Below are 27,785 nucleotides of genomic sequence, written 5' to 3'. Positions count from 1 at the left end.
TTGCCCAGGCTGGAGTGCAGTAGTGGCATAATCTCAGCTCACTACAACCTCCACCTCCCAGGTTCACGCCATTCTCTTGCCTCAGCCTCCCGAGTAGCTGGGACAACAGGCGCCCACCACCACGCCCGCTAATTTTTTGTATTTTTTAGTAGAGACGGGGTTTCACCATGTTAGCCAGGATGGTCTCGATCTCCTGACCTCGTGATCTGCCTGCCTCGGACTCCCAAAGCGCTGGGATTACAGGCGTGAGCCACCATGCCCAGCTGAGTGCTGACAATTATTTAACAGAATATGTCATCCAAAAGACCACCAAGATGGCTAAATAGTAGAAAAAGGGAGTTTTATTGGTGATATCAGTTTGCAAACCAGGAAGAGACAATCTCCAGCATGGACTGAAGGTGTTTTCTCTTCAAAGAGGAAAAGAGCAGGCTGGGTTTTGTGCCTCACAGGGCCTGTACAACACAAGACAGTCATACATATTCAGCAGGTTTGCGGGGAAAGTTATACATATTTATGAGAAGAACAGAGCACATGTGCAATGAACAAACACATATAAATGTAATATACATCCCATGTTCACTTTGGAATGGGACTTTAAGCATTAAGATGAGGTAGAATTGCTGGGCACGGTGGCTCAAGCCTGTAATCCCAGCACTTTGGGAGGCCGAGACAGGCGGATCACGAGGTCAGGAGATCGAGACCATCCTGGCTAACCTGGTGAAACCCCGTCTCCACTAAAAAATACAAAAATATAGCCAGGCGAGGTGGCGGACACCTGTAGTCCCAGCTACTCGGGAGGCTGAGGGAGGAGAATGGCGTAAACCCGGGAGGCGGAGCTTGCAGTGAGCTGAGATCCAGCCACTGCACTCCAGCCTGGGCGACAGAGTGAGACTCTGTCTCAAAAAAAAAAAAAAAAAAAAAAAAAAAAAGATGAGGTAGAATTTGTCTCTTTACATCAAAAGGTGAACTATAAGACATAAAGACAGTTCATGCAGTCTCTATAAACTGGCTGAAACTTACTTAAGGTCTATAGTTGCTTATCAGGAAAGAATGTTTGTGTCCAGGCATGCTGGCTTATGCCTGTAATCCCAACACTTTGGGAGGCCAAGGTGAGAGGATTGCTTGAGGTCAGGAGTTCAGGACCAGCCTGGGCAGCAGAACAAGACCCTGTCTCTACACACACACACACACACACACACACACGGATTTCTATCCAATCAGAGGTGTAGCAGTCTAGGTTGTAAATCAGGATTAGGAATTTGCCTCACAGCTTGTGTTGTTAGGGAGTTTAGCAAGAGTGTGGTTTTTCTTTTTCTTTTCTTTCTTTTTTTTTTTTTTTTTGAGACGTCGTCTCACTCTTGTCTTCCAGGCAGGAGTGCAGCTCACTGCAACCTCTGCCTCCCGGGTTCAAGCGATTCTCCTGCCTCAGGCTCCCGAGTAGAGTAGTTGGCACCACACCCGGCTAATTTTTATATTTTTACTAGAGACAAGATTTTGCCATGTTGGTCAGGCTGGTTTCGAAGTCCTGACCTCAGGTGATCTGCCTGCTTTGGCCTCCCAAAGTGCTGGGATTATAGACGTGAGCCACTGCACCCAGCAAGACTGTGATTTTTCTTACAGCCTAGGAATTTAGAAAGTTGTCATGCCAGCTCAGCCCTGAACCCTCAACCCAGAGGTAACTTTTGTTTCCTTAATGTTAGGGTCCATCTTAGTTGATAAAGGGGCATCTATTTTGGTCCCTCAAATCACAGATAAAACAATTTAACCTTTGAATACCATATTATTTTTAAATATTTTATAAACATTATATATTTTCTTGATTTTTAGATCAGAGATGCTGCTAAATTATAAATAAGTGCTTTCATTGCTGACCAGTAGAACATATTTTTAACCATGTAATGTAATGATAGCTTTTTTTTTCTTTTATCTTTTTTTTTTTGAGACAGAGTTTTGCTCTTGTTGCCCAGGCTGGAGCGCAATGGCGCAATCTCGTCTCACTGCAACCTCCACCTCCTGGGTTCAAGCGATTCTCATGCTTCAGCCTCCCGAGTAGCTGGGATTACAGGCATGCGCCACCACACTCAGCTAATTTTTGTATTATTAGTAGAGACGAGCTTTTTCCATGTTGGTCAGGCTGGTCTCAAACTCCTGACCTCAGGTGATCTGCCCACCTCAGCCTCCTAAAGTGCTGGGATTATAGGCATGAGCCACTGTGCCCAACTATGAATAGCGTGTGTGTGTGTGTGTGTGTGTGTGCGTGTTTTGAGTATTGCTCTTGCCACCCTGGTTGGAGTGCAGTGGCATGATCTTGACTCTCTGCAACCTTGGCCTCCCGGATTCAAGTGATTCTCCTGTTTCAGAGCCTCCCGAGTAGCTGGGATTACAGGCGTGCACCACCACACCCAGCTAATTTTTGCATTTTTAGTAGAGATGGGGGTCCACCGTGTTGGTCAGGCTGGTTTCGAACTCCTGACCTCAAGTGATCCGCCCGCCTCAGCCTCCCAAAGTGCTAGGATTACAGGCATGAGCCATTGCAACCAATCACAAACAGTTTTTAAAACAATGGCTCAAATATTTTATTAAGAACTTATTTAAAGAGGCCTATGTGTTATAGGAGATAACTGACTCGAGGTTATGTGGCTATGAGAAGGCAGAGATCATTAAGTGTAAGTACAGTTTGTATCATGTCACGGCATGTGTTACCCACCCAGTAATCATGGCAAAAAAAGAAGTAGGCAGAGAAAAGATGACTTTATAATTCCAAATCAAATTATCACATCAACAGAGTCTTAAAAGGGAGAAGAAAACAGTAAGGGCTTTGCTAACAAAAAAAAGCTGGATGATGCTCATGCACATGGATGGCTGTCTTAACAATAACTCACTTAACAATATCTATTGTAGATAAATAAAAAGGGAAGAGTTGTCATCTTGTATTTTTAGGACTATTTAAAAGAAAAGACACTACCAGAAAAAAAACCTGTTTCTCTTCAAATTCTTCCCCTCACAATGGCCATCTCCACCCTAAAATTAGAAACCAAGCTAGTAAGAATCAGGGACTAGAATGTAAATATATACTACCAAAACTCTGACTTTATTAATGCTAAATTACATATAAATTACTAAATTATAAACATGCTAGTCAAGCCAAAAGATTTGCTTCAATGCCTTGCTCAACTTCCATCCTTTTTTTGCGGGGGTGGTGCGGCAGGATGGAGTCTCTCTCTGTTGCCCAGGCTGGAGTGCAGTGGCGTGATCTCAGCTCACTACAATCTCCGCCTCCCAGGTTCAAACAATTCTTCGGCCTCAGCCTTTGAGTAGCTGGGATTACTGGTGCACGCCACCATGCCTGGCTAATTTTTTGCATTTTTAGTAGAGATGGGGTTTCACCATGCTGGCCAGACTGGTCTTGAACTCCTGGCCTCATGATCCACCTGCCTCAGCCACCCAAAGTGCTGGGATTACAGGCGTGAGCCACTGTGCCTGACCAATTTCCATCCTTTTAAACAATCTTCATGATATATTTAAATACTGCCCCAGAAAGTTCAGTGTGAAGCCAAACCCATGTTGCATGCTTATCAAGTATATTTGTTTGCTCAGAAATGTTTGGTGTTCCCAGGCATCGGGATCTTACTTTATTACATATTTAGAAACTTTTCCTTCTGTAATTATAAAGCTCTAAACCAATGCTAAGAATGACCACTAATCAAGTGTGATTGAAATAATAGGTGATCAAATAAAATTATATGACTAAATGTAAGCTGAAATTTTATTAGGATGTACCAGTCAGGTAGTTTTTATAAATTCATGCTCAAATTAAGAAAACATGAATAATTTAAAGATTAATAAATTTAAAAACAAATTTAGGTGAATGTACATATAACTAAAAGGATTTACAATATACCTGTAGAATTCTCTAGTTAGTATTTTTGTGTATGTAACATTAATAAAAAGGATTTTTTTAAAACCATACAGTGATTCTGGGATTCCCTGAATTTTCAGCTGCTGCATTTTCTACTCTACATCTGGTAGATTCTTCTTCCTTTCAGTTTGTGCATTTCCTGTATTCTAAAAAGTAAATAGAAACAGGTCTTTAATTGAGGACATGGTGAGTCTTTGGCTAAGGAAATACAGCCAGAGATAAATACTTGTACTTTGCCCCTACGGGTTGTTTCATAAGGTACAGGGAAACTATTTAGCAATGAATTCCTTATTATTATTATCCAACAAAACAAAAGGTGGCCTTTGTATGGACTCTTTCTCTCTTGCCTAACTCACTCATTCACAGTAATTTAGAGTCTCTCTCTGGTTACAGAACCTAATTAATGCATGCATGCACATTTAAGATGCCTGAAATAGTTTAAAGTAAACCTGGCAAGGCGTGGTGGCTCACACCTGTAATCCCAGCGCTTTGGGAGGTTGAGGAAGGCAGATTACCTGAGGTCAGGAGTTCAAGATGAGCCTGGACAACATGGTGAAACCCCGTCTCTACTAAAAATACAAAAATTAGCCAGGCGTGGTGGTGGGCGCCTGTAATCCCAGCTACTCAGAAGGCTGAGACAGGAAAATTGCTTGAACCCAGGAGGCGGAGGTTGCAGTGAGCCAATATCATACCACTGTACTCCAGCCTGGGTGGCAGAGGGAGAGTCTGTCTCAATAAATAAATAAATAAACAATAATAAAAAAGAAAGTAAACCTGAGAAGTGCTTGGATCTGATTGTATAATTCATAAACCAAGTCAATACAGAGCCAAGAATAGAAAAAATAACTAGCAACTCCCTATCTTATGTTTTTAAAAATATGTCATATTATCTCATGCTCTAAAATAAACTACAGACTCAAAATTTAAGACATCTTCTTAATTCTGACATTTATTAAAACCAGTTGTACTAGCCTTATATGCAATTTCAGTCACTTGTCAGAGCTTCATTTGAATGAGTAGTACAAATAAACTATAACAAACACTGATGACTTCATTTTTTTCTGGAGTTCTATGTCATATGAACAAGAAGATGTTTTCCCTTTGTAATTTATTATTTATCCTAAAAATCACAGAAGGGTCTTTTTTCCTGCAGAGTTCCTTTTTTCCTAGACTAGAAAGTAATTTTAGTTCCTGGGGACTCACATAGGACAACGGGATAAACATGAGGCACATTAATAGTCTGCCTACCTCAGGAGCCCTAACTCACCCAAATCATTGAAAAAATGTGCAAATGGTATGCTGTGCAACATGCTGTGACATGAGTATGTCACCCAAATTTAAAAGTTTAAAGCCATCTTATTACTTTTTATAATGAACTGAAAGATGCCTATTAATGGCTTTCTTTCTTTTTCTTTTTTTTTTTTTTGAGACAGAGTCTTGCTCTTGTTGTCCAGGCTGGAGTGCAATGGTTTGATCTCGGCTCACTGCAACCGCCGCCTCCCAGGTTCAAGCACCTGCCTCAGCCTGCTGAATAGCTGGGATTACAGGTATGCGCCACCATGCCCAGCTAATTTTTGTATTTTTAGTAGAGACAGGGTTTCACCACATTGACCAGGCTGGTCTTGAACTCCTGAATTCAGGTGATCCACCCTCTTCAGCCTCCCAAAGTGCTGGGATTACAGGTGTGAGCCACTGTGCCTGGCCTAATGGCGTTCTTGTTCTACAACATTTCTTTTCTGCAAAGTGGACTGTGGAGTTCTTAACAAGCTCTAGACCAAGACTAAAGAGATAGCCCTAAATGTCACAGTGAGAATACATCTAATAGCGTCTGATAACCCTCTTATCCAAATATTATAGAGATCAAGTAGCCTTGTTAAAATGCCTTCTTACGGAGTTTCAGATTTTTTTAAACATTTTTAATTTCTTCAAATTTTCTTAATAAGTATATACTAATTTTATCATGAGTAAAACTGTAATATTATTTTTTAAAAAAATAGAGGTTCGGCCGGGCACAGTGGTTTATGCCTGTAATCCCAGCACTTTGGGAGGCCGAGGTGGGCAGATCATGAGGTCAGGAGATCGAGACCACCCTGGCTAACACAGTGAAACCCCATCTCTACTAAAAATATTAAAAAAAAAAAAAAAAAAAAATTAGCCAGGCGTGGTGGTGGGTGCCTGTAGTCCCAGCTACTCGGGAGGCTGAGGCAGGAGAATGCTGTGAACCCGGGAGGCAGAGGTTGCAGTGAGCCAAGATTGCGCCACTACACTCCAGCCTGGGCGACAGAGTGAGATTCTGTCTCAAAAAAACAAAAACAAAAACAAAAACAGAAGTTGATAAATCACATACAGAAATGACCTCACAAGTGCAGAATAGGCGGCCATCAATATGATTTAATTCAGTGGGTGCTTGGCACAATCTCTTTCTCTTAAAAGATTGTCTTGGCCGGGCGCGGTGGCTCAAGCCTGTAATCCCAGCACTTTGGGAGGCCGAGACGGGCGGATCACGAGGTCAGGAGATCGAGACCATCCTGGCTAATATGGTGAAACCCCGTCTCTACTAAAAATACAAAAAACTAGCCGGGCGAGGTGGTGGGCGCCTGTAGTCCCAGCTACTCGGGAGGCTGAGGCAGGAGAATGGCGTAAACCCGGGAGGTGGAGCTTGCAGTGAGCTGAGATCCGGCCACTGCACTCCAGCCTGGGCGACAAAGCGAGACTCCGTCTCAAAAAAAAAAAAAAAAAAAAAGATTGTCTTTATAGAGCATTCATTTGGATGTTACAGGCTTCAAGATTTTCAAATAAAATTTGAGAATCTCTCTGGTGGGTAGGGACTGGGAATATTTCAACAAGATTACCTGATAGTTAGCTGAGAGCAAATATTTGTTAAAATAGGACAGTAGGCAGACAGCAGAGATAGACAGGGGAATAAACTGGAGAGAAAACAAGAAGGAAGGAAGAGGCTCTAAGACAGAGACACACATGCTTGTGGCCATATAACTGTATATTTATACCATTATTCATTTTCACTAGTCTGGCTTACCTGCCTGATATCTGACATTACACACAATATAGATACTATTTTCCCCGGGTGCCATGCATTCTAATTATTCAACATTACCCACTAAAAAATAACTTTTAGAAACTTTTATTAATGGGTTATTCTAGGAAAATACAGATCTATTTCTTGAGTTCAAAGATTATAAAATTTCGAATTTTTATATAGCTTTCCAATAGTAATAACTAAATTTATACACTGAGTCAAGTCCTCTAAACAACATGCCTTAGTAAAAGCTATATACAAAAAGAGTTACCTCTTGTTTTTCTTGATTTTGATCCACATTAAGTAAAGTTGGTATCTTAGACGAATCTGTTTTCTTTGACTCCCTCTTCAGCATTTTTATCTGTTTAACTTTTGTAAAAATATACAAAACAATGAAAATTTGTTATTCCTACTTTGAAATTTTACTTTCCAAGAATTTCAAATAGAGATTCTGATATCCACTAAGTCAGTTTCTCAGTTTATTACAAAGGAACAAAATAAGTTATGAGTTGCAATGGTAAAATATGGTAAATTATTTGTTTTATAACTTTACAAATAGTCTACTAAGTATTAAAATAAGACTTTTATTTTATTTTATTATTCTCAGTGTAACTGTTTTGTTTTTTTTTTTTTTTTTTTTTTGAGGCCGAGTCTCGCTCTGTCGCCCAGGCTGGAGTGCAGTGGCGCGATCTCGGCTCACTGCAAGCTCCGCCTCCCGGGTTCCCGCCATTCTCCTGCCTCAGCCTCCCAAGTAGCTGGGACTACAGGCGCCGCCACCACGCCCGGCTAATTTTTTTGTATTTTTAGTAGAGACGGGGTTTCATTGTGTTAGCCAGGATGGTCTCGATCTCCTGACCTCGTGATCCGCCCGTCTCGGCCTCCCAAAGTGCTGGGATTACAGGCTTGAGCCACCGCGCCCGGCCTATTATTCTCAGTGTAACTGTTAAGTGGATCAGAAAATTCCTCTTGAACTGTACAAGGATTATATTCTTGCTATTATATTAACTTTTCACAAGGTGTCACTGTTCTTCAAAGAAACATAAGAACATTTATTCAAGACAAAAGTGTGTTCATTCTGAGATAAATCTTAAGTTTATAAATCTTTTTTTTTTTTTTTTGAGATGGAGTCTCACTCTGTCACCCAGGCTGGAGTGCAGTGGCGTGATCTTGGTTCACTGCAACCTCCGCCTCCCAGTTTCAAGCAATTTTCCTGCCTCAGCCTCCCAAGTAGCGGAGATTACAGGCATGAGCCACCACGCCTGGCTAATAGAGATGGGGTTTTGCCATACTGGCCAGGGTGGTCTCAAATTACTGACCTTAGGTGATCCGCCCGCCTTGGCCTCCCAAAGTGCTGGGATTACAGGTGTGAGCCACCATGCCCAGCCTATAAATCTTATATATTTAATCCTTGGATGCCCAAAATACATATAAAATTTCTGCTACTATATGGGTAAATGATCATGAAGAAACATAGAAAGGCAATTTACTCCAGGTCATATACTAAACCAGATTTCTCAAATACTGCTCTAACATTTCAACAACATTGAGCTAATAAAAAAATTCGTGCTTTGCAGCCAGCTGCAATGGCTTATGCCTGTAATTCCAGCACTTTGGGAGGGCAAGGCAGGTGGATCACCTGAGGTCAGGAGTTCGAGATCAGCCTGGCCAAAATGATGAAACCCTGTCTCTACTAAAAATACAAAAAATAGCCAGGCGTGCTGGCGGGCACCTGTAGTCCCAGCTACTCAGGAGGCTAGGCATGAGAATCACTTGAACCCAGGAGGTGGTGGTTGCAATGAGCTGAGATTGCAACACTGTACTCCAGCCTGGGTGGCAGAGTGAGACTCTATTTAAAAAAAAATAAATAAATAAGCAAATTCAGCAAAGTCTCAGGATACAAAATCAATGTGCAAAAATCACAAGCATTCTTATATACCAGTAACAGACAAACAGAGAGCCAAATCATGAACGAACTCCCATTCACAATAGCTTCAAAGAGAATAAAATACCTAGGAATCCAACTTACAAGGGATATAAAGGACCTCTTCAAGGAGAACTACAAACCACTGCTCAGTGAAATAAAAGAGGACACAAACAAATGGAAGAACATACCATGCTCATGGATAGGAAGAATCAATATCATGAAAATGGCCATATTGCCCAAGGTAATTTATAGATTCAATGCCACCCCCATTAAGCTACCAATTACTTTCTTCACAGAATTGGAAAAAACTGCTTTAGAGTTCATATGGAACCAAGAAAGACCCCGCATTGCCAAGACAATCCTAAGCCAAAAGAACAAAGCTGGAGGCATCATGCTACCTGACTTCAAACTATACTACAAGGCTACAGTAACCAAAACAGCATGGTACTGGTACCAAAACAAAGATATAGACCAATGGAACAGAACAGAGTCCTCAGAAATAATGCCACACATCTACAGCCATCTGATCTTTGACAAATCTGACAAAAGCAAGAAATGGGGAAAGGATTCTCTATTTAATAAATGGTGCTGGGAAAATTGGCTAGCCATAAGTAGAAAGTGAAACTGGATCCTTTCCTTACTCCTTATACAAACATTAATTCAAGATGGATTAGAGACTTAAATGTTAGATCTAAAATCATAAAAACCCTAGAAGAAAACCTAGGTAATACCATTCAGGACATAGGCATGGGCAAGGACTTCATGTCTAAAACACCAAAAGCAATGGCAACAAAAGCCAAAATTGACAAATGGGATCTAATTAAACTAAAGAGCTTCTGCACAGCAAAAGAAACTACCATCAGAGTGAAAAGGCAACCTACAGAATGGGAGAAAATTTTTGCAATCTACTCATCTGACAAAGGGCTAATATTCAGAACCTACAAAGAACTCAAACACATTTACAAGAAAAAAACAAACAACCCCATCAAAAAGTGGGCAAAGGATATGAACAGACGCTTCTCAAAAGAAGACATTCATACAGCCAACAGACACATGAAAAAATGCTCATCATCACTGGCCATCAGAGAAATGCAATTCAAAATCACAATGAGATACCATCTCATACCAGTTAGAATGGCGATCATTAAAAAGTCAGGAAACAACAGGTGCTGGAGAGGATGTGGAGAAATAGGAACACTCTTACACTGTTGGTGGGACTGTAAATTAGTTCAACCATTGTGGAAAACAGTGTGGCGATTCCTCAAGGATCTAGAACTAGAAATACCATTTGACCCAGCCATCCCATTACTGGGTATATACCCAAAGGATTATAAATCATGCTGCTACAAAGACACATGCACACGTATGTTTACTGCAGCACTATTCACAATAGCAAAGACTTGGAATCAACCCAAATGTCCATTAGTGACAGACTGGATTGAGAAAATGTGGCACATATACACCATGGAATACTATGCAGCCATAAAAAAGGATGAGTTCATGTCCTTTGTAGGGACATGGATGCAGTTGGAAACCATCATTCTCAGCAAACTATGGCAAGAACAGAAAACCAAACACCGCATGCTCTCACTCATAGGTGGGAATTGAACAATGAGATCACCTGGACACAGGAAGGGGAATATCACACACTGGGGCCTATTATGGGGAGGGGGGAGCGGCAAGGGGGGAGGGATAGCATTAGGAGATATACCTAATGTGAATGACAAGTTAATGGGTGCAGCATACCAACATGGCACATGTATACATATGTAACAAACCTGCATGTTGTGCATATGTACCCTAGAACTTAAAGTATAATAAAAATAAGTAAATAAATAAAAAAAATTAAAAATTTACCCTTTAAAGCTGTCTTAACCTCTCTTTTTCTTTTTAATTAATTTTTTTTTTTTAGAGACACGGTCTCATTGTGTGTCATCCTGGAGTGGAGTATAGTGGCGTGACCACAGCTCACTGCAGTCTCAACCTCCTGGGTCAAGCAGTCCTCCTAACTCAGCCTCCCAAGTAGCTGGGACTACAGGCACACACCACCACACCAAGCTAGTTTATTTTTTGTAGAGACAGGGTTTTGCTATGTTGCTCAGGCTGGTCTCAAACTCCTAGGCTCAAGCAACCCTCCTGCACTGGCCTCCCAAAATGCTAGGATTACAAGCTTACGCCTCTTTAAAATTATCTCCTTAAAATCGTACCCCTTATTTGACAATGGGGACAAAATCTCATCAGCTGAAATGTTTTCCTTACCAATGCACTGTTTTCTACCTAAATCACACTAAAATGTAAGTTATATTATGAAAAAATCTTATAAATGATATCATCATAATTGTAAAGCTATACAACAAATGTGTACCTTCCATTCCTTTCGTATCTTTTGGCTGTATTGTGACAGGCAATTCTGGAAAATGGAATTCTTTCCTGTCAGATCTGGAAAAATTCAGCTTCCTTTTGTTCTCATTAGACATTTGGTCACTGTGACCTGTTCGCTCATTAAATATACCCTTCTCCATTTGGCTCTAAACAAACAAACAAGAGTTAGTTTGAAGAAATGTGTCTAACTATCTGTAGAATGACAATCCTAGAATTGCTAGCCATTTGGATGGCATAAGATAGACATAACAATTAATTTAATAATTAAGAAGATTTAGAATACTATTGAACATATCAACAGATCAAACTCCAACAAGTTTCATAAAGCAAACATTTTTAGCATATTTAATATTCTGAGCATAACAGTCTTGATCATGAGAACCACAATAATAACAATAATAATAATATTATTATTTTGAAACAGGGTCTTGCTCTGTCACCCAGCTGGAGTGCATTGGCATGATCATGACTCATTGCAGCATCAACCCCCTGGGCTCAAGTGATCTTCCCACCTCAGTCTCCCAAGTAGCTGGGACTACAGGCACACACCACCACGCCTGATTAATTTTTAAATTTTTTGTAGAGATGGGGTCTTGTTAGGCTGATCTCAAACTAGGCTGATCTCAAACTCCTGTGCTAAAGCAATCCTTCTGCTTTGGGCTCCCAAAGTGCCGGGATTACAAGCATGAGCCACTGCACCTGGCCTTATTATTATTATTATTATCATTGAGACAGAGTCTTGCTTTGTTGCCCAGGCTGAAATACAGCAGTGCCGTTATGGCTGCAGCCTCAACCTCTTGGGCTCAAGCCATAGTCCCACCTCAGCCCACCCAGTCTGAAACCACAGCCACACGCCACCACACACAACTAATTTATTTTATTTCATTTTTTATGGAGACAGGGTCTCACTATGTTGCCCAGGCTGAACTCAAATTCCTGGGCTCAAGCAATCCTCCCAGCTCAGTCTTCCAAAATGCTAGGATTACAGGTTAGAGCCACTGTGCCTGGCCAGAACCACAAACTTAACTTTTCATTTTTAATACTATTCACTGCACTCTGACTTTGAGCAAATTGCTTCAGTTCATTTTCTTAATAACTTACTTATCTACCTACAAAATGATATGCTTTGTGAACACTGGGAAAACCCAAAGGAAAAAAAATTAATTGCACATCCAGCATCTGGGAAACGTTCTGTGTTACCAGATTTTTGTTCATTTGAAAACAGATCATAAAATCCTGTCTAGGTCAATGAACACTCTTCCACAATGTAATGTGTAGTATTCCACTGTATGAATGTACACTAATGTACTTAGTCACTGGCTCTTGGACAAGTTTGTACTGTTTTCAGTTTTTTGTTATTATAATTAACATTTTGCTTCAATTTTGAATAAATCACCTTCCTATGTAAAAAGTTGTGAGGTCCCATTAGAGATGAATAATGCAAAATAAGCCAAAAACAAAACAAAAACAAAAGTTGGGACGGGGATGAACTACATTATTTTTTCTAGTGAAAATAAATTGTGTTTATTTGGCGATTGTTTTTAATCCATAAAGATATTAAAAACATTTTTTGGAAGTGAAAAAAAACAAAACTACTTCTGACTTTCAAAGGTGGAAATCCTAACTTACTCTGCCTAAGTCACATATTAAATACATAAATTAAGATATATGAACTTAATTAACTGTGATAAATTAAGATATATGAACTTAATTAATTGTGAAAGCACTTAGAAAATAATGGCCTATTTTCATCTCAGGAAAAAAAAAAAGAAACTTAAAGTACATTTTTAAAAGTGTGAGAGGCTGGGTGCATTGGCTCACACCTGTAATCCTAGTACTTTGGGAGGCTGAGAAGGGAGGATCCCTTGAGCCCAGGAGTTTGAGACCAACCTGGGCAACATAGTGAGACTTAGTTGCTACAAAAAATGAACAAAATTAGCTGGGCATGGTGGCATGTGCCTGAAGTCTCAGCTACTTGGGAGGCTGAAGTGGGAGGATTGCTTGAGCCCAGGAGGTCGAGGCGGCAGTGAGCTGAGATCGTACCACTACACTCCAGTCTGGGCAACAGAGAGAGATTCTGTCTCAAAAAAACAAAACAAACAGACAAACAAAAAAGTATTAGAGCCCTAAAGATACAGAAAAAGAAAACAGAAGTAATGTTAAAAGAGGCCATATTTTAATGCGTGGCTTCTTGCCTTACTTGAATAGGACCTGGATCCTCTTGCCTGCTATTAGGCATAACTTGTCCAATAGATTGTGAAGAAGTGCGTCTCTTTTTTGCTCTTTCAGTTAACCTATTATTTAAAAATGAATGAGAAGTTATTAGAACTCCCCAGAAATGCCTTTTTTTCTTTTTTTTGGGGGGGGCAGAATCTCACTCTGTCACCCAGGCTAGAGTGCAGTGTCATGATCTTGGCTCACTGCAACCTCTGTCTCCTGGGTTCAAGTGATTCTCTTGCCTCAGCCTCCCAAGTAGCTGGGATTACTGGTGCGTTCCAACATGGCCAACTAATTTTTCTATTTTTTGTAGAGACAGGGTTTTGCCATGTTGGCCAGGCTGGTCTCGAACTCCTGAGCTAAACTGATACACCCGCCTTGGCCTCCCAAATTGCTGGGATTACAGGCACGAGTCACCATGCCCAGGCGAAATGGCTTTGTTTTAGCTTCAAGAATGAATAAATTATGGCATGGAAGTCTATTTTTTGAACACTGAGTACCAAAATGCAATAGTGAGTCCTTACCTACCAATTACCCTAAAGAGAGAGGTGGTAACAGGGCAGAGAACAATTAGTGCATGTTAACATCAGTGGTGACAGGCATGTTGTGGGGTTACTCCTGCTGGCCTACTTGCTCCCTTCTATCTGTTCTGAATTTAGATCTCTTCACTACCAGCTTTCTCAATTTATGAGCTTACTGTCCAAGACTGACTGGCTTGCAACCATTGTTACTAGTATATGGTTTTGGGATCACCTCAAGAACAACTGGGCTCTTGCAGTCTGTAGCCTGCTGTACCTTTGGACTGATATGGACATGTCCACTTGCTCACCTCTGCAGACCACTGGGCTTCAAAACCTGTAGCCCAAACCAGTCTGCTAGAATCCTCTTGGGCTAATGAATCCAGTCTCCTTCTCCCCTAGAATGACAGTAGTCTTCCTAAATTTTGAAGTGGCCCTACTGCCTTGTTGGACAGACCCTCACCATCCATCACACTGCCCTTGATTAACCAGACTCATGGACCAGTCTCTCAGTCTGTATCAGAGGTTAAATCTAAAACTGGCCTAATATGCTATTTTTCTCCCAAAATATTTCACCTTGAAAGGCTATTTGACTTACGAAAGATTATTTTTTACTATCCTTTCTCCACTTAGAGAATTTGCTATGATATAGAAATAAAGCTTATTTTGTTATACCAAGGCACACTGATACCAGAACTTAGGGCATATCAATGTTTTTTTTCTTCAAAAATAAAAACATTTTTCAAAGGGTCTTTTTTTTTCTTTAAATGAGGTTTCTCCAAAAGACATTAGTGAAAATTTAAACATCTATATGGGCAAGAAAAGTTAATTTCTTCTACAGCATTTGTAAGAAACACTCAGTAAATGGCCCATTATACAGCTTTAATTTCAACATATTTTCTTCAAGTTCAGTTTACATACAGACACTATGAACATGATTCCTCGAAATACCATTATACAGGAATATTGTATTATTTAGGTTTCTTCTCTGTTACAGCTCACCTCACACCGGGGTGAAAGAGATTTGAATTGAGATTTGCAGCCATCAAATTACTGTTAGTTAGATTGATGGGTGGCATTGTCATAGAACCTCCGCAATGTGGATTTTCTTTCAAGCCATTACAGTTAGTGCTGGGATTGATAGGGTTTGGCGGTTCAATGGTTACAAGTTTTGTATCTGGAGACATAGGATGAACATTTTCATTTGCATCCTGTTGACAAAGTCCACCTTCACACTCTTTCTTTTTTGGTTCTGAGATATCTCCTCTTCCTCCTTTGACTTTAATAACTCTGACTTTAATCTCCTTGGGCTTTTTCTCTTTTTCTATTTCCTGGAATATATACATCCAAAATCCGAGTCATGATAACAGTTATTTTTGTCATTAGAGTCTAACTATAATTATACTGGCTGAAACAAAAGCCAAAGTTCTTACCTTTCCCAAAACTGAACTACTTAGCAGTGTATTGGTATAAACTGTTTTTCTTTCATCTTTCCTGAGTTCATTTTCTTTAGAACTCTCTTTTGGCTTTATTAATGAATTGACTTTTGCTTCCTGCAGTAATTTAGCTTTCAGTTCTGGCATGAATCTGATAAAACAAGCAATATCAATGAGTAATCTTTTTATATATGCAGATAAAGTATTTTATCTTGAATAAACCATTTCATCAATTAATTTGTATTTCAGCTACAGTATAAATAATGCTGTCTAATTACAATGCATGCCAAGAGATGGCCCAATTTACCTAATAAAAATTGCTTTCTGGTAAAGCTACATCTTTCGAAAATTATGCTATGGGAACCTACTATATAAAACTTTTACAAAATAGATTTATACTAATTAGATTCCTTTTGCGATGCAAACTCAACTCAGAAAAATACTGCTTTTAATGTTGATAAAAATACTATTATTTTTAAGGAAGACTCAGACCACTTTGACCTTTTCTGTGGTTCTCTTTTTTTTTTTTTCTTTTGAGATGGAGTTTTGCTCTTGTTGCCCAGGCTGGAGTGCAATGGCGTGATCTCGTCTCACCACAACCGCTGCCTCCTGGGTTCAAGCGATTCTCCTGCCTTAGCCTCCTGAGTAGCTGGGATTACAGGCATGTGCCACCATGCCCGGCTAATTTTGTATTTTTAATAGAAATGGGGTTTCTCCATGTTGGTCAGACTGGTCTCTAACTCCCAACCTCAGGTGATCCGCCTGCCTCAGCTTCCCAAAGTTGCTGGAATTACAAGCGTGAGCCACCGCACTCGGCTGTGGTTCTTTAAAGTAATAGAACTTTAAAAATGGACTAACTAGCTTCTAAAATCTTACTCTAGAGAAATGTAACAGAATACATTCATATTGGAGAGAGATTATTTTGGTTTTAGTTTGATTTCTTTCTTTTTTTTTTTTTTTTTTTTTTTTTTGAGACGGAGTCTCGCTCTGCCGCCCAGGCTGGAGTGCAATGGCCGGATCTCAGCTCACTGCAAGCTCCGCCTCCCGGGTTCACGCCATTCTCCTGCCTCAGCCTCCCGAGTAGTTGGGACTACAGGCGCCCGCCACCTCGCCCGGCTAATTTTTTGTATTTTTAGTAGAGACGGGGTTTCACCGTGTTAGCCAGGATGGTCTCGATCTCCTGACCTCGTGATCCGCCCGTCTCGGCCTCCCAAAGTGCTGGGATTACAGGCTTGAGCCACCGCGCCCGGCCTGATTTCTTTCTTTTTAAAAGTTATTTTTGATTAGAAAGTCCATTCATGTGGTTCAAAGTTCAAAAGTCTATACTGAAAAATTTCCTTCCCACCCCTTCCCTGAACTGCACAAGTCCCTTCCTTGAAGCAGCTACAGCTATCAATTTGGGAAGGTTTTAAAATATCAGCCCATGAATGAATTCTTCCCTAGTCCAGCAAACTCTTGCTAGTGCTGTGCAGGGCACAGGCCTGATGACAAGCAGTGTGATGGAAAAAAAAAAAAAAAAAAAGAATCAGTGTGATTAGTTTGGCTAGATGAGAAAATGTCATACTCCTGTTAAATCACCCTTGAACTGCAGAAGGTACATGAAATAAAGAGGCATCTTATCAAAGGAAAAGGACTTATCCAAATATTTTCTAAGGATTCTATAAATTGAACTCAAGGTACTTTCACCCAACAAAAGTAAAAGCCTGATATCTAAATGTCCAAGAAAAATAAACTTAGTCTGTGTAGAACTGATATGAAGTAACTTTTTAATTCAATAACTGACATCTTTTTTTTTGATACAGTGTTTCTGTTGCCCAGGCTGCAGTACAGTGACACACTCATGGCTCACTGCAACCTTGACCTCCTGGGCTCAAGCAATCCCCTACCTCAGCCTCCCTAGTAGCTGGGATTACAGGTATACACCAACACACCCAGATAATTTTTGCATTTTTTGTAGAGACAGGGTTTTGCCATGTTGCCCAGGCTGGTCTCGAACTCCTAGGTTCAAGCAATCTGCCTGCTTCGGCCTCCCAAAGTGCTGGGATTACAGGCATGAGCTACCATGCCCGGCTGATAACTGCTACTTTTTATCAATGGCACTTCATTTTTTTATTTTTTATTCTTTTATTTTTTATATTTTTGAGACAGAGTCTTGCTCTGTCGCCCAGGCTGGAGTGCAGTGGCATGATCTCCGCTCACTGCAAGCTCCGCCTCCCTGGTTCATGCCATTCTCCTGCCTCAGCCTCCTGAGTAGCTGGGACTACAGGGTGCCTGCCACCACATCTGGCGAATTTTGTTTTTGTATTTTTAGTAGAGACAGGGTTTCACTGCATTAGTCAGGATGGTCTTGATCTCCTGATTTCGTGATCTGCCCGCCTCGGCCTTCCAAAGTGCTGGGATTACAGGCATAAGCCACCACGCCCGGCCTATTCTTTTATGTTTTGAGACAGAGTCTCACTCTGTCACCCAGATTGGAGTGCAGTGGTGCAATCTCGGCTCACTGCAGCCTCAGCCTCCTGGGTTCAAACGATTATCCTGTCCCAGCCTCCTGAGTAGCTGGGACTACAGGCGCATGCCCACGCCCACCTAAGTTTTTGCATTTTTAGTAGAGATGGTGTTTCACCATCTTGACCAGGTTGGTCTTGAACTCCTGACCTCAGTTGATCTGCCCACCTTGGCCTCCCAAAATGCTGGGATTACAGCATGAGCCACCACGCCTCGCCAATGGCACTTTAAATATATCATCTTATTTTTTGTTTTAGAGTAAAACTCCTGAAAGGCTCGAAGTTCTAGTTGCCCTCAAGGATTCTTTTGCTTTTTTCTACTTAGTCTATCTCCAGTAGCAGTTCCTGGACTTTTCCATATCTGACCTTAGCTCCATCACATTTTTAACGGATGTCCATCTTTCTAATATGTCCAAAGACAAGCTCAATGGTTTTACAGTTAATGAGAAACTTTTCCTGTTTTTTTCAAAGTCCAAATAGAAAATAGTGTTTTTTTAGAAATACGGCTGATTCATGAATCTAAATTGTAATACAGATTATATGCTGGGCATGTAATAAGCAATGTGGGGCACAGAAGGGCCGTAATCCCAGCACTTTGGGAGGCCAAGGCAGGTGGATCACCTGAGGTCAGGAGTTCGAGATCAGCCTGGCCAAAATGGTAAAACCCCCGTCTCTACTAAAAATACAAAAAATTAGCTGGGTGTGGTGGCATGTGCCTCTAATCCTAGCTGCTCTGGAGGCGGAGGCAGGAGAACTGTTTGAACTTGGGAGATGGAGGTTTGTAGTGAGCTGAGATTGTGCCACTGCACTCCAGCCTGGGCAACAGAGTGAGACTTCGTTTCAAAAAAAAAAAAAAAAAAGACAACAGGCACTACAACAGAGAATAAGTAGAAAAAAATCATTCGGGCTGGGCGCGGTGGCGTAAGCCTGTAATCCCAGCACTTTGGGAGGCCAAGGCGGGTGGTTCACGAGGTCAGGAGATCGAGACCATCCTGGCTAACACGGTGAAACCCCATCTCTACTAAAATACAAAAAATTAGCCGGGCGTGGTGGCAGGCGCCCGTAGTCCCAGCTACTCGGGAGGCTGAGGCAGGAGAATGGCGTGAACCTGGGAGGCGGAGCTTGCAGTGAGCCGAGATTGTGCCACTGCACTCCAGCCTGGGCCACACAGCGAGACTCCGTCTCAAAAAAAAAAAACACAAAAAAAATCATTTGGGAAGTGCATGCTAATTATGATAAATGAATGTCACCAGAAGAGGAAAAACCAGACTATTCTCTGAGTCAGAGGTCCAAACAGGAATAAAGCTAAGAAGTACTGATTGCTTATTTAATGTTATCTCTGGTCTATGATAACACTGAAACTGTAGTATGTAAAGAGCTGAGCACACTGCCTAGGACATAGTAACTGTGTAATGAATGTTAGCTGCAATTACTTTTTATTATTAGACTTTCTTTTTCTTTTTCTTTTTTTGAGATAGGATCTCAACCTGTCACCCAGGCTGGAGTGCAGTGGTGCAATCTCAGCTCACTGCAACCTCTATCTCCAGGGTTTAAGCCATCTTCCCCCCTGAGCCTCCCGAGTAGCTGGGACTACAAGCGTGTGCCACCACACCTTGCTAATTTTTGTATTTTTTGTAGAGACAGGGGTCTCCCTATGTTGCCCAGGCCAGTCGTGAACCGCAGGGCTCAAGCAATCTGCTTGCCTCAGCTTCCCAAAGTGCTGGGATTACAGGTGTGAGCCACTGTGCGCATCCTATTATTAGGCTTTTCATTCATGACACTTGTTAAGTCTACTATCTTTCTAGTCAATACCTGATACAATAACTCAATAAATTTTTGTTAAACTGAATATTTGTTATGTAAAAGTAACCTATACAGCAATTTTCCTGCTAGCAAAATTTCCCAATACAAAATGCTTTAAAAAAATCCACATTCACTCAAAATGCTTACTTTTCAATAAATCCATCTCTAGTAAAATACTCATGATGCAAAAGATCACTAGATGATATCCTGTCAGCAGGATCAATTTGTAAACAAGCCTAGGAAAGGAAAAAGATTGTAATGATAAGTGAGCTCTCAACAGGGCTCCATATGGTAAAAATTAAATTTATTTTACAAATTAAGAAGTAATTAATAATCCAGATCAAAAAGCATTCTTGAAAAGATGGAATTAGACCTCAGGAATTTCTGGTAGTAAGTTCTGACTGTTTATTTCCTTAAGGAATTTGCACTTGCAGAACATTATTATAGGTTAAATGTCCCATGATTCTAGCCAAAACAGAGGTCAGTCTGTTTCTGCTGAAATTAGCAAAAATTAATTAGCTCATTTTGATCCTCTTTTCTGCCCTGTGAGGTGGAAAGTTCATGTATAATCATTTGCATTTTACAGATCTGGAAGCATGATTAGTAGTTTGCCAAACAAGAGTTTTAACCCATGTTGTCTTGACTCCTAATCCAGCACTCTTTCTATAGCATAATACCATTTTGCAAATATTCAAGTCTCTAAATCTTTCAATAACCCATTATTAAATCAGCTCTTTTCTGTTTCCCTTTCTTGGTATAGAAACAAACAAACAAAATATGGAAGGAAGTTTTGAATGTTAAGTTGTACATAACAAATCTGTATGTAGTTAAATAACAATAATTATAAATGGAACACATTTCTTTAATCAAAATATTGAAGACACATTTTGAATAAAAAGCATCTGCTTTATAATTTTCATTCCTCCTGTGAAAGGAGGTAAAACAATAATAGTTAACTTCTTTTTGTAGAGATAGGAGTCTTGTTATGTTGTGAGGCTGATGAACTCTTGAGTTTAAGTGATTCTCCTGCCTTAGTCTCCTAAACTGCTGGAATTACGGAATAGAGCCACCATGTTTGGTTTTTAAAAATTTTTTAGAGACAGGCTTTTACTCAGTCGCCCAGGCTGGAGTGCAGTGGTGCAATTATAGCTCACTGGAGCCTTGAACTCTTTGGCTCAAGATATCCTCCTTCCTTAGCCTCTTGAGTAGCTCAGACTACAGACACATGCCACCATGCCTGACTAGTAACTTTTATTGATGCTTACTACATACCAGACAATGCTCCAGTCTTTTTCTCCATTCCATCCCAACAACAATCCTACAAAGTAAATATTATTATTATCCTCATTATACAGATGAGGAGACTGAGGCCCAGAGAGATCACATAATTTGTCTAAGATCTCATAAGGAGAGGAGCCACAATTAAAATCCAGCAAATCCAAGATAATTGTATATAATATTATGTTTCTGTTTATTTCAAAATGCATATTTAAACTCATTCACAGAAAAAAATCTAGAGATCTGCTGTACTATAATGTGCATATAGTTAAAAATGCCATACTGTACACTTAATAATTTTGTAAGAAGGTAGATTCAATATTATGTGGGTTTTTTTTTTTAACCAAAATAAAAAACATTGATTCACAAAGATAAATTATTTAAGTCTATTACCTACTTAATGATGTGGCAGTCTTTAAGACTGCAACTAGTTGGCTAGGTGTGGTGGCTCATGCCTATAATTCCAGCACTTTGGGAGGCCAAGGCGGGTGGATCACCTGAGGTTGGGAGTTAGAGACCAGCTTGACCACACGGAGAAACCCCGTCTCCACTAAAAAAAAATACAAAATTAGCCGGGCGTGGTGGCACATGCCTGTAATCCCAGCTACTCGGGAGGCTAAGGCGGGAAAATCACTTGAACCTAGGAGGCAGGAGGTTGTGGTGAGCCAAGATCGTGCCATTGCACTCCAGACTGGACAACAAGAGCAAAGCTCCATCTCAAAATCAAAACAAAACAAACAAAAAAAAATAGTTAAAAATATGTGCTCATTTTAGAACATAATGGTAATCTATCACTAAAACTTAATATGAAAAATGCTAAAAGGTCTGACCAAATCATAGAGGCAGACAATTAGAGGCAGTCCTTCTGCAAATATAATTCAGTAAATTTAAATATATGCCCTACTTTGGAAAGTGTAAAATATGACACTTGGGGAAACAGATTGGCAGTTTCTTAAAAAATTAAACATATGCCTACCCATGACCCAGCCATTCTGTTCTTAAGATATTTCTGCTGGAGGAATGAAAATACACTGTGTGTTCCACACAAAGACGAACATGAATGTTCTCATGGCAACTTTATTTGTAATAGCGAAAAATGGGAAATAACCCAAATGTCCAACAACAGTGAAGGGATTTTTTAAAATGTAGTATAGTCATATAATGAACTACTACTCTGCAAAAGAGGAACAAATTGCTGATACATACAAAAACATGAATGAATCTCTAAACCATTATGCTGAGTGGAAGAAGCCAGACATGAAAGAGTGCCTACTGTACGATTCTATTTATATAAGATTCTAGGAAATTCAAACTAATCTATGGGAAGAGAAAGCAAATCAGTGGTTATCTGGGGACAGAAATGGAAGAAAAGATGAATTGTAAAAGGACACAATGAAATTTTGGAGAGTGATGGAAATGTTAGGTATCATGTGTGTGTGTGTGTGTGTGTTAGATATCTTGACTGTGGTGGTGGTTTCATGTGTGTATACATGTATCAAAACTCTTCAAATTGTACATTTTAAGTATGTGTAGTTTACTGTTCATAAATTATACCCCAATAACATTGTTTAGAAAATTTATATCTAGGAAAAAAAGTGCCCTACATCAGATATCAAGGTGTATTTTAAAGTTACAATAATAAATCAAAGTTGTACTACTTCTAGAATAAAGAGAAAAATCAATGTAACAGAAACAAACCCACACATGTATAAGCTTTTTGTCTATGATAAATGTAGCATTCCAAATCATTGGATGATTCTAGTTGTTTAAAAAAAAAAAAAAAGTATATTGCAAGTTTTGCAAATGTATTGCAAAACTTATGACAAAAGATTAATGTGCTTTTTTCACAAATCAATGAGAGAAATATTTTAGTTGACACACGGGTTAAGGATTCTTTTTTTCTTTTTTTATACAGGGTCTTGCTCTGTCACCCAGGCTAGAGTGCGGTGGTGCAAGCATAAATTACTGCAGTCTCAAATTCCCGGGTTCAAAGGATCTTCCTGCCTCAGCCTCCCAAATAGCTAGGACTACAAGTGGGTACCATGACACCCTACGCTTTTGATTAGAGATAGGGTCTTACTATGTTGCCAAGGCATGCCTCATGCCACACCTGGGAGGCAGAGGGTGTGGTAAGCCAAGATCGCAGCATTGCACTTCAGCCTGGGCAACAAGAGCAAAACTCCATCTCAAAAAAAACAAAAACAAAAATAAAAATAATAAATAAAAAATTAAATTTTAAAATAATAAAAAGGAATTATATAATGTTTTCATTTTCTCCAGTTCAAGACAGATTTTGGCCTTGGTGTATCTTCAGACATTAAAACTACAGCTGCTGAGGTCCTGTAGATATTTTAGTACAAAAAATATGTCCCTAACAGGGCTAAACTAAATGTTAAAAGGTAGTGATAAACATAGTAAGTCCTTAGAATTTCTCCTTTTTTTTGAGACAGAGTCTCTCTCTGTCATCCAGGCTGGAGTGCAGTGGCCTGATCTTGGCTCACTGCAACCTTGGCCTCTAAGGTTCAAGTGATTCTCCTGCCTCAGCCTCCCGGGTAGCTGGGACTACAGGTGTATGCCACTATGCCCGGCTAATTATTTTGTATTTTTAGTAGAGACGGGGTTTCACCATGTTAGCCAGTATGGTCTCGATCTCCTGACCTCGTGATCTGCTGGCCTCGGCCTCCCAAAGTGTTGGGATTACACCGTGAGCCACCGTGCCTGGCCCATTTCTCCAGTTTATACCTAATTATCATTAAAATAGAGATAAATTAAATATAATGAACATAGTTATCTTAGGGGGCATTCAGCTCTGACAGTCTATGAATTTTAATTTCTCTGTACGAAAGACATAACTTTCTACAGATTACATTACTTTAGGAATCCTTTTGGAATTTCATTAAAGTGATAATTTAAAACTGTATTATAATTTATGCAAATTTCTCAGATATAAATTCTTAATTTCTCAACATACATGAACTGGCTGGGCGCGGTGACTCACGCCTGTAATTTCAGCATTTTGGGAGGCCGAGGTGGGCAGATCACCTAAGCTCAGGAGTTCCAGATCAGCCTGGCCAACCATGGCCAACATGGTGAAACCCCATCTCTACTAAAAATACAAAAGTTAGCCAGGCACAGTGGCAGGCGACTGTAACCCCAACAACTTGGGAGGCTGAGGCAGGAGAATCTTTTGAACCTGGGAGGCGGAGGTTGCAGTGAGCTGACATTGCTCCAATGCACTCCAGCCTGGGTGACAGAGCAAGACTCTGTCTCGGGGGAAAAAAAGACATACATGAACTATATCTGCCAACAATCCATTAAGCTTTGGATATTTTTTTCTTGCATTTTTGGGGTGTTGAACTTGAGGAAGAACTACCCCAGCAAAAATGGGGCTCTTGGAAAAGATATTCTGCAAGTGAGGTGACAAATTGCCTGAAAAGAGAAAAAAAATGTATATTTTAAAAACAGAGAAATTAGTCTATAATCAAAATAATCAAACTGCTATGTGATCTACATTAGATACTAAAAACTGATATAAGGAAGAATATCAATTATGTCTTTTAATTTTTTGAAGTTGAATAAAAACTATCTGAACATGTCATAAAAAATTGAGGTTTCCTCAGTTATCTGCTGATAGCCCACAGGCAACATAAGATATAAAACCACCAGGTTTACTTGCTTTTCCCAAACTATAAGACATAATATGTAACGCTGTCAGAAAATGCACATTCCAACTTTTATGCATTTCCATGTGGGTATCCAAATGATTTTACTATTAAGTGTTCCTCAGCAAAATACATTGAAACCTTACTCAAAGTAGCTAAAATATTAAAGGTATGTAGAAATCAAAATATTGCAAAAAAAGAAACAAGGCTAGAGTAGTAGCAGAATGGAAAGAACTATAAATATGAGTGGAGGGAACTAAGTTCTAGCAGTTTTGCTATAACTAGTTCTGTGACCTTGGGTAAATCTCTTCCTTTTTGTGCTTGGTTTTCTCATCTGTGAAATGATAGGATTAAACACCATCTAAGGTTCCTTCTGATATTAATCTCTTAACCAGAACTTCTTAAAAGACACAAAAAAGTGAGGTGTCTTAAGGCTCTAAACTATATCTTAAATCAATAATTATCCAGGTTTCACTGTTTTTAGAATTGTTCATAGTATATTCCTCATAAGCCTGTAATTACAAATTTATGCATACCTTCCCCACCACACAAAGAGCTCCTCAAGCTTCTCAGTCAGGAATAGTAAAAAATAAATCTTAGCCAGGCACGGTGGCTCACGCCTGTAATCCCAGCACTTTGGGAGGTCAAGGCGGGCAACATGGCAAAACCCTGGCTGCACTAAAAATGCAAAAATTAGCCGGGCATGATGGCACATGCCTGTAGCCCCAGCTACTCGGGAGGCTGAGGTGGGAGAATCACCTGAGCCCAGGAAGTCGAGGCTACAGTGAGCCATGCTTGCACCACTGCACTCCAGCCCAGGTGACAAAGTGAGACCTTGTCTCAAAAAAATTAAAATTTAAAATTAAAAAAACCCACAAATCTTGAAATAGCACATTCAAGGCTAACCATCATAATGTTTTGGTGGCCAAAGCAGATCATCAAATAAACTCTCATCAAATATATTCTTTTTTTTTTTTTTTTTTCTGAGACAAAGTATCATTCTGTTGCCTAGGCTGGAGTGCAGTGGCGTGATCTCAGCTCACTGCAACCTCTGCCTCCTGGGTTCAAGCGATTCTCATACCTCAACCTCCTGAGTAACTGGGATTACAGGCGCTTGCCACCACACCTGGCTAATTTTTTTTTTTTTTTTTTTTGTATTTTTAGTAGAGATGCGGTTTCACTATGTTGGTCAGGTTGGTCTCCAACTCCTGATCTCAGGTGCTCCGCCTGCCTTGGCCGTCCCAAAGTGCTGGGATTACAGGCATGAGCCACCATGCCCAGCCTTCATCAAATATGTTCTTGAATAAGTTATTTAGCTATCTGGCTGTCTATTATTGTTTTCTTTAAAAAGAAGGGTGGTTTCTGAGTAAATAATTAATTTTCTATTTCCCAGTCCTTTAAAAAAGCATCTGACTCAACTCTACTATTTGAAGTCCTTATATAGAGGTACAAATATTTGAAAAAGCCTAATTTAAAAACAACTTTTAGACAAATTAAAGTACATTCCTATTGTACTATTCTTCTTAGCATCAACAATCAACACATGGCTTAGCTATTTATATCCTAGCAAAGAAAATATTATTTGCAAAAACAGAGAATTTTCTGCCTTCTTTATCAGCCCAAGGAACCCATCTGCTGTCATCTATCAAAACAATATGCTTCCCTGTTCTTACACAGAATAGCTAAATTTGAAAATCAAGCAGAATTGATCTGGCAATATTTATTTTAGACATGTAACTCATGCTATTTCAGTAATACCTACCCACTTTCAAAACAATTTTATGGAGTAAATCCAAATCAGAGCTACTAGGAAGATAGGGATTTCCAGTGGCCATCTCAATGATCATACAGCCCAAAGCCCAGATATCCACAGGTCTGAAACAGATCAGGGAAAAACAAATCACCTTTTCATGTAGAAATATATAAATATATTCTTAAAAATATGTTTAAAGAAGGCTAAAGAAACAAGTGGTATCATTTGTAAGTTTTGTTTTGTTTTTTTTCGAGACAGTCTTGCTCTGTCACCCAGGCTGGAGTGCAGCGCCGTAATCTCAGCTCACTGCAAACTCTGCCTCCCAGGTTCAAGCAATTCTCCTGCCTCAACCTCCTGAGTAGCTAGGACTACAGGCACATGCCACCATGCACGGCTAATTTTTGTATTTTTAGTAGATACGGGGTTTCACCATGTTGGCCAGGCTGGTCTTGAACTCCTGACCTCGTGATCCACCCGCCTCAGCCTCCCAAAGTGCTGGGATTACAGGCATGAGCCACCGTTCCCGGCCCATTTGTAAGTTTTTATTGTAGATCATATACCAACTTTATAAGAATTGGTAACTGCTATATTGGTGAGGTTATCAGAAAGAAATAGTCCCAAGTACTGTTCTGGGAGTGTAAACTTATATGACTTCTTTGGAGGAAAAATTGGCAAAAGCCACCAAAATTGAAATTGTATATGCTTTTGATTGTACAATTTTATTCCTAGGAATTTATCCTAAGATATACTCACATGTGTGCACAAATATAAATTACATGAGAATTTCACTGCGGCACTGTTCGTGGAAGAAAAAGATTGCAAACAACCTAAACATCCACCTATAAGGGAATGGCTAAGAAAATTTTTGTACCAACCCACAATAAAATATTATTCATCTGTTAAAAATGATGAGGTCTGGCCGGGCACGGTGGCTCACACCTGTAATCCCAGCACTTTGGGAGGCCGAGGCAGGCAGATCACAAGGTCAGGAGTTCGAGACAAGCCTGACCAACATGGAGAAACCCCGTCTCTACTAAAAATACAAAATTAGCCAGGCGTGGTGGCACATGCCTGTAATACCAGCTACTCGGGAGGCTGAGGCAGGAAAATCACTTGAACCTGGGAGGTGGAGGTTGTGGTGAGCCGAGATTGTGCCATTGCACTCTAGCCTGGACAACAAGAGCAAAACTCTGTCTCAAAAAAAAAAAAAAAGAAATTGATGAGGTAGATCTATCTATATGTGCTGAAATGGAATGATGTCCAAGATAAATTGTCAAATGAAAAAAGCAAATTCATAAAAGAAATCAAAGATCTAAATAAATGGAGAGATACTCCATGTTCATTGATAGGAA

At 39.9% G+C, this 27,785-nt stretch overlaps 1 protein-coding gene across 26 annotated transcripts in view; it reads right to left on the bottom strand.

The window, feature by feature from the left end:
• Positions 1 to 27,785, bottom strand: part of LOC105467141 (cyclin dependent kinase like 3) — a 151,394-nt gene that overhangs the window by 72,390 nt on the left and 51,219 nt on the right. For 20 of the 26 annotated variants that reach the window (XR_011624670.1, XR_011624671.1, XR_011624673.1 and 17 more), the window contains 8 exons: positions 26,443 to 26,555; positions 24,308 to 24,447; positions 19,888 to 19,976; positions 15,431 to 15,584; positions 15,000 to 15,328; positions 13,463 to 13,556; positions 11,246 to 11,408; positions 7,228 to 7,325 (listed from right to left, as the gene is read on the bottom strand). Coding sequence is in view for 23 of the 26 variants with exons in the window: in XM_071098444.1 (XP_070954545.1) it covers positions 7,228 to 7,325; positions 11,246 to 11,408; positions 13,463 to 13,556; positions 15,000 to 15,328; positions 15,431 to 15,584; positions 19,888 to 19,976; positions 24,308 to 24,447; positions 26,443 to 26,555 (1,180 nt within the window). In the remaining 3 variants the exon portion in view is untranslated. The other 6 variants (XM_011716580.3, XM_011716576.3, XM_071098459.1 and 3 more) reach the window with 4 other exon arrangements.

Source organism: Macaca nemestrina, chromosome 6, assembly GCF_043159975.1.
Source record: "Macaca nemestrina isolate mMacNem1 chromosome 6, mMacNem.hap1, whole genome shotgun sequence".
NCBI classification, from domain to species: domain Eukaryota; kingdom Metazoa; phylum Chordata; class Mammalia; order Primates; family Cercopithecidae; genus Macaca; species Macaca nemestrina.
Note: the sequence above shows the minus strand (reverse complement) of the source record. Positions and strands in the feature narration are given on the sequence as shown.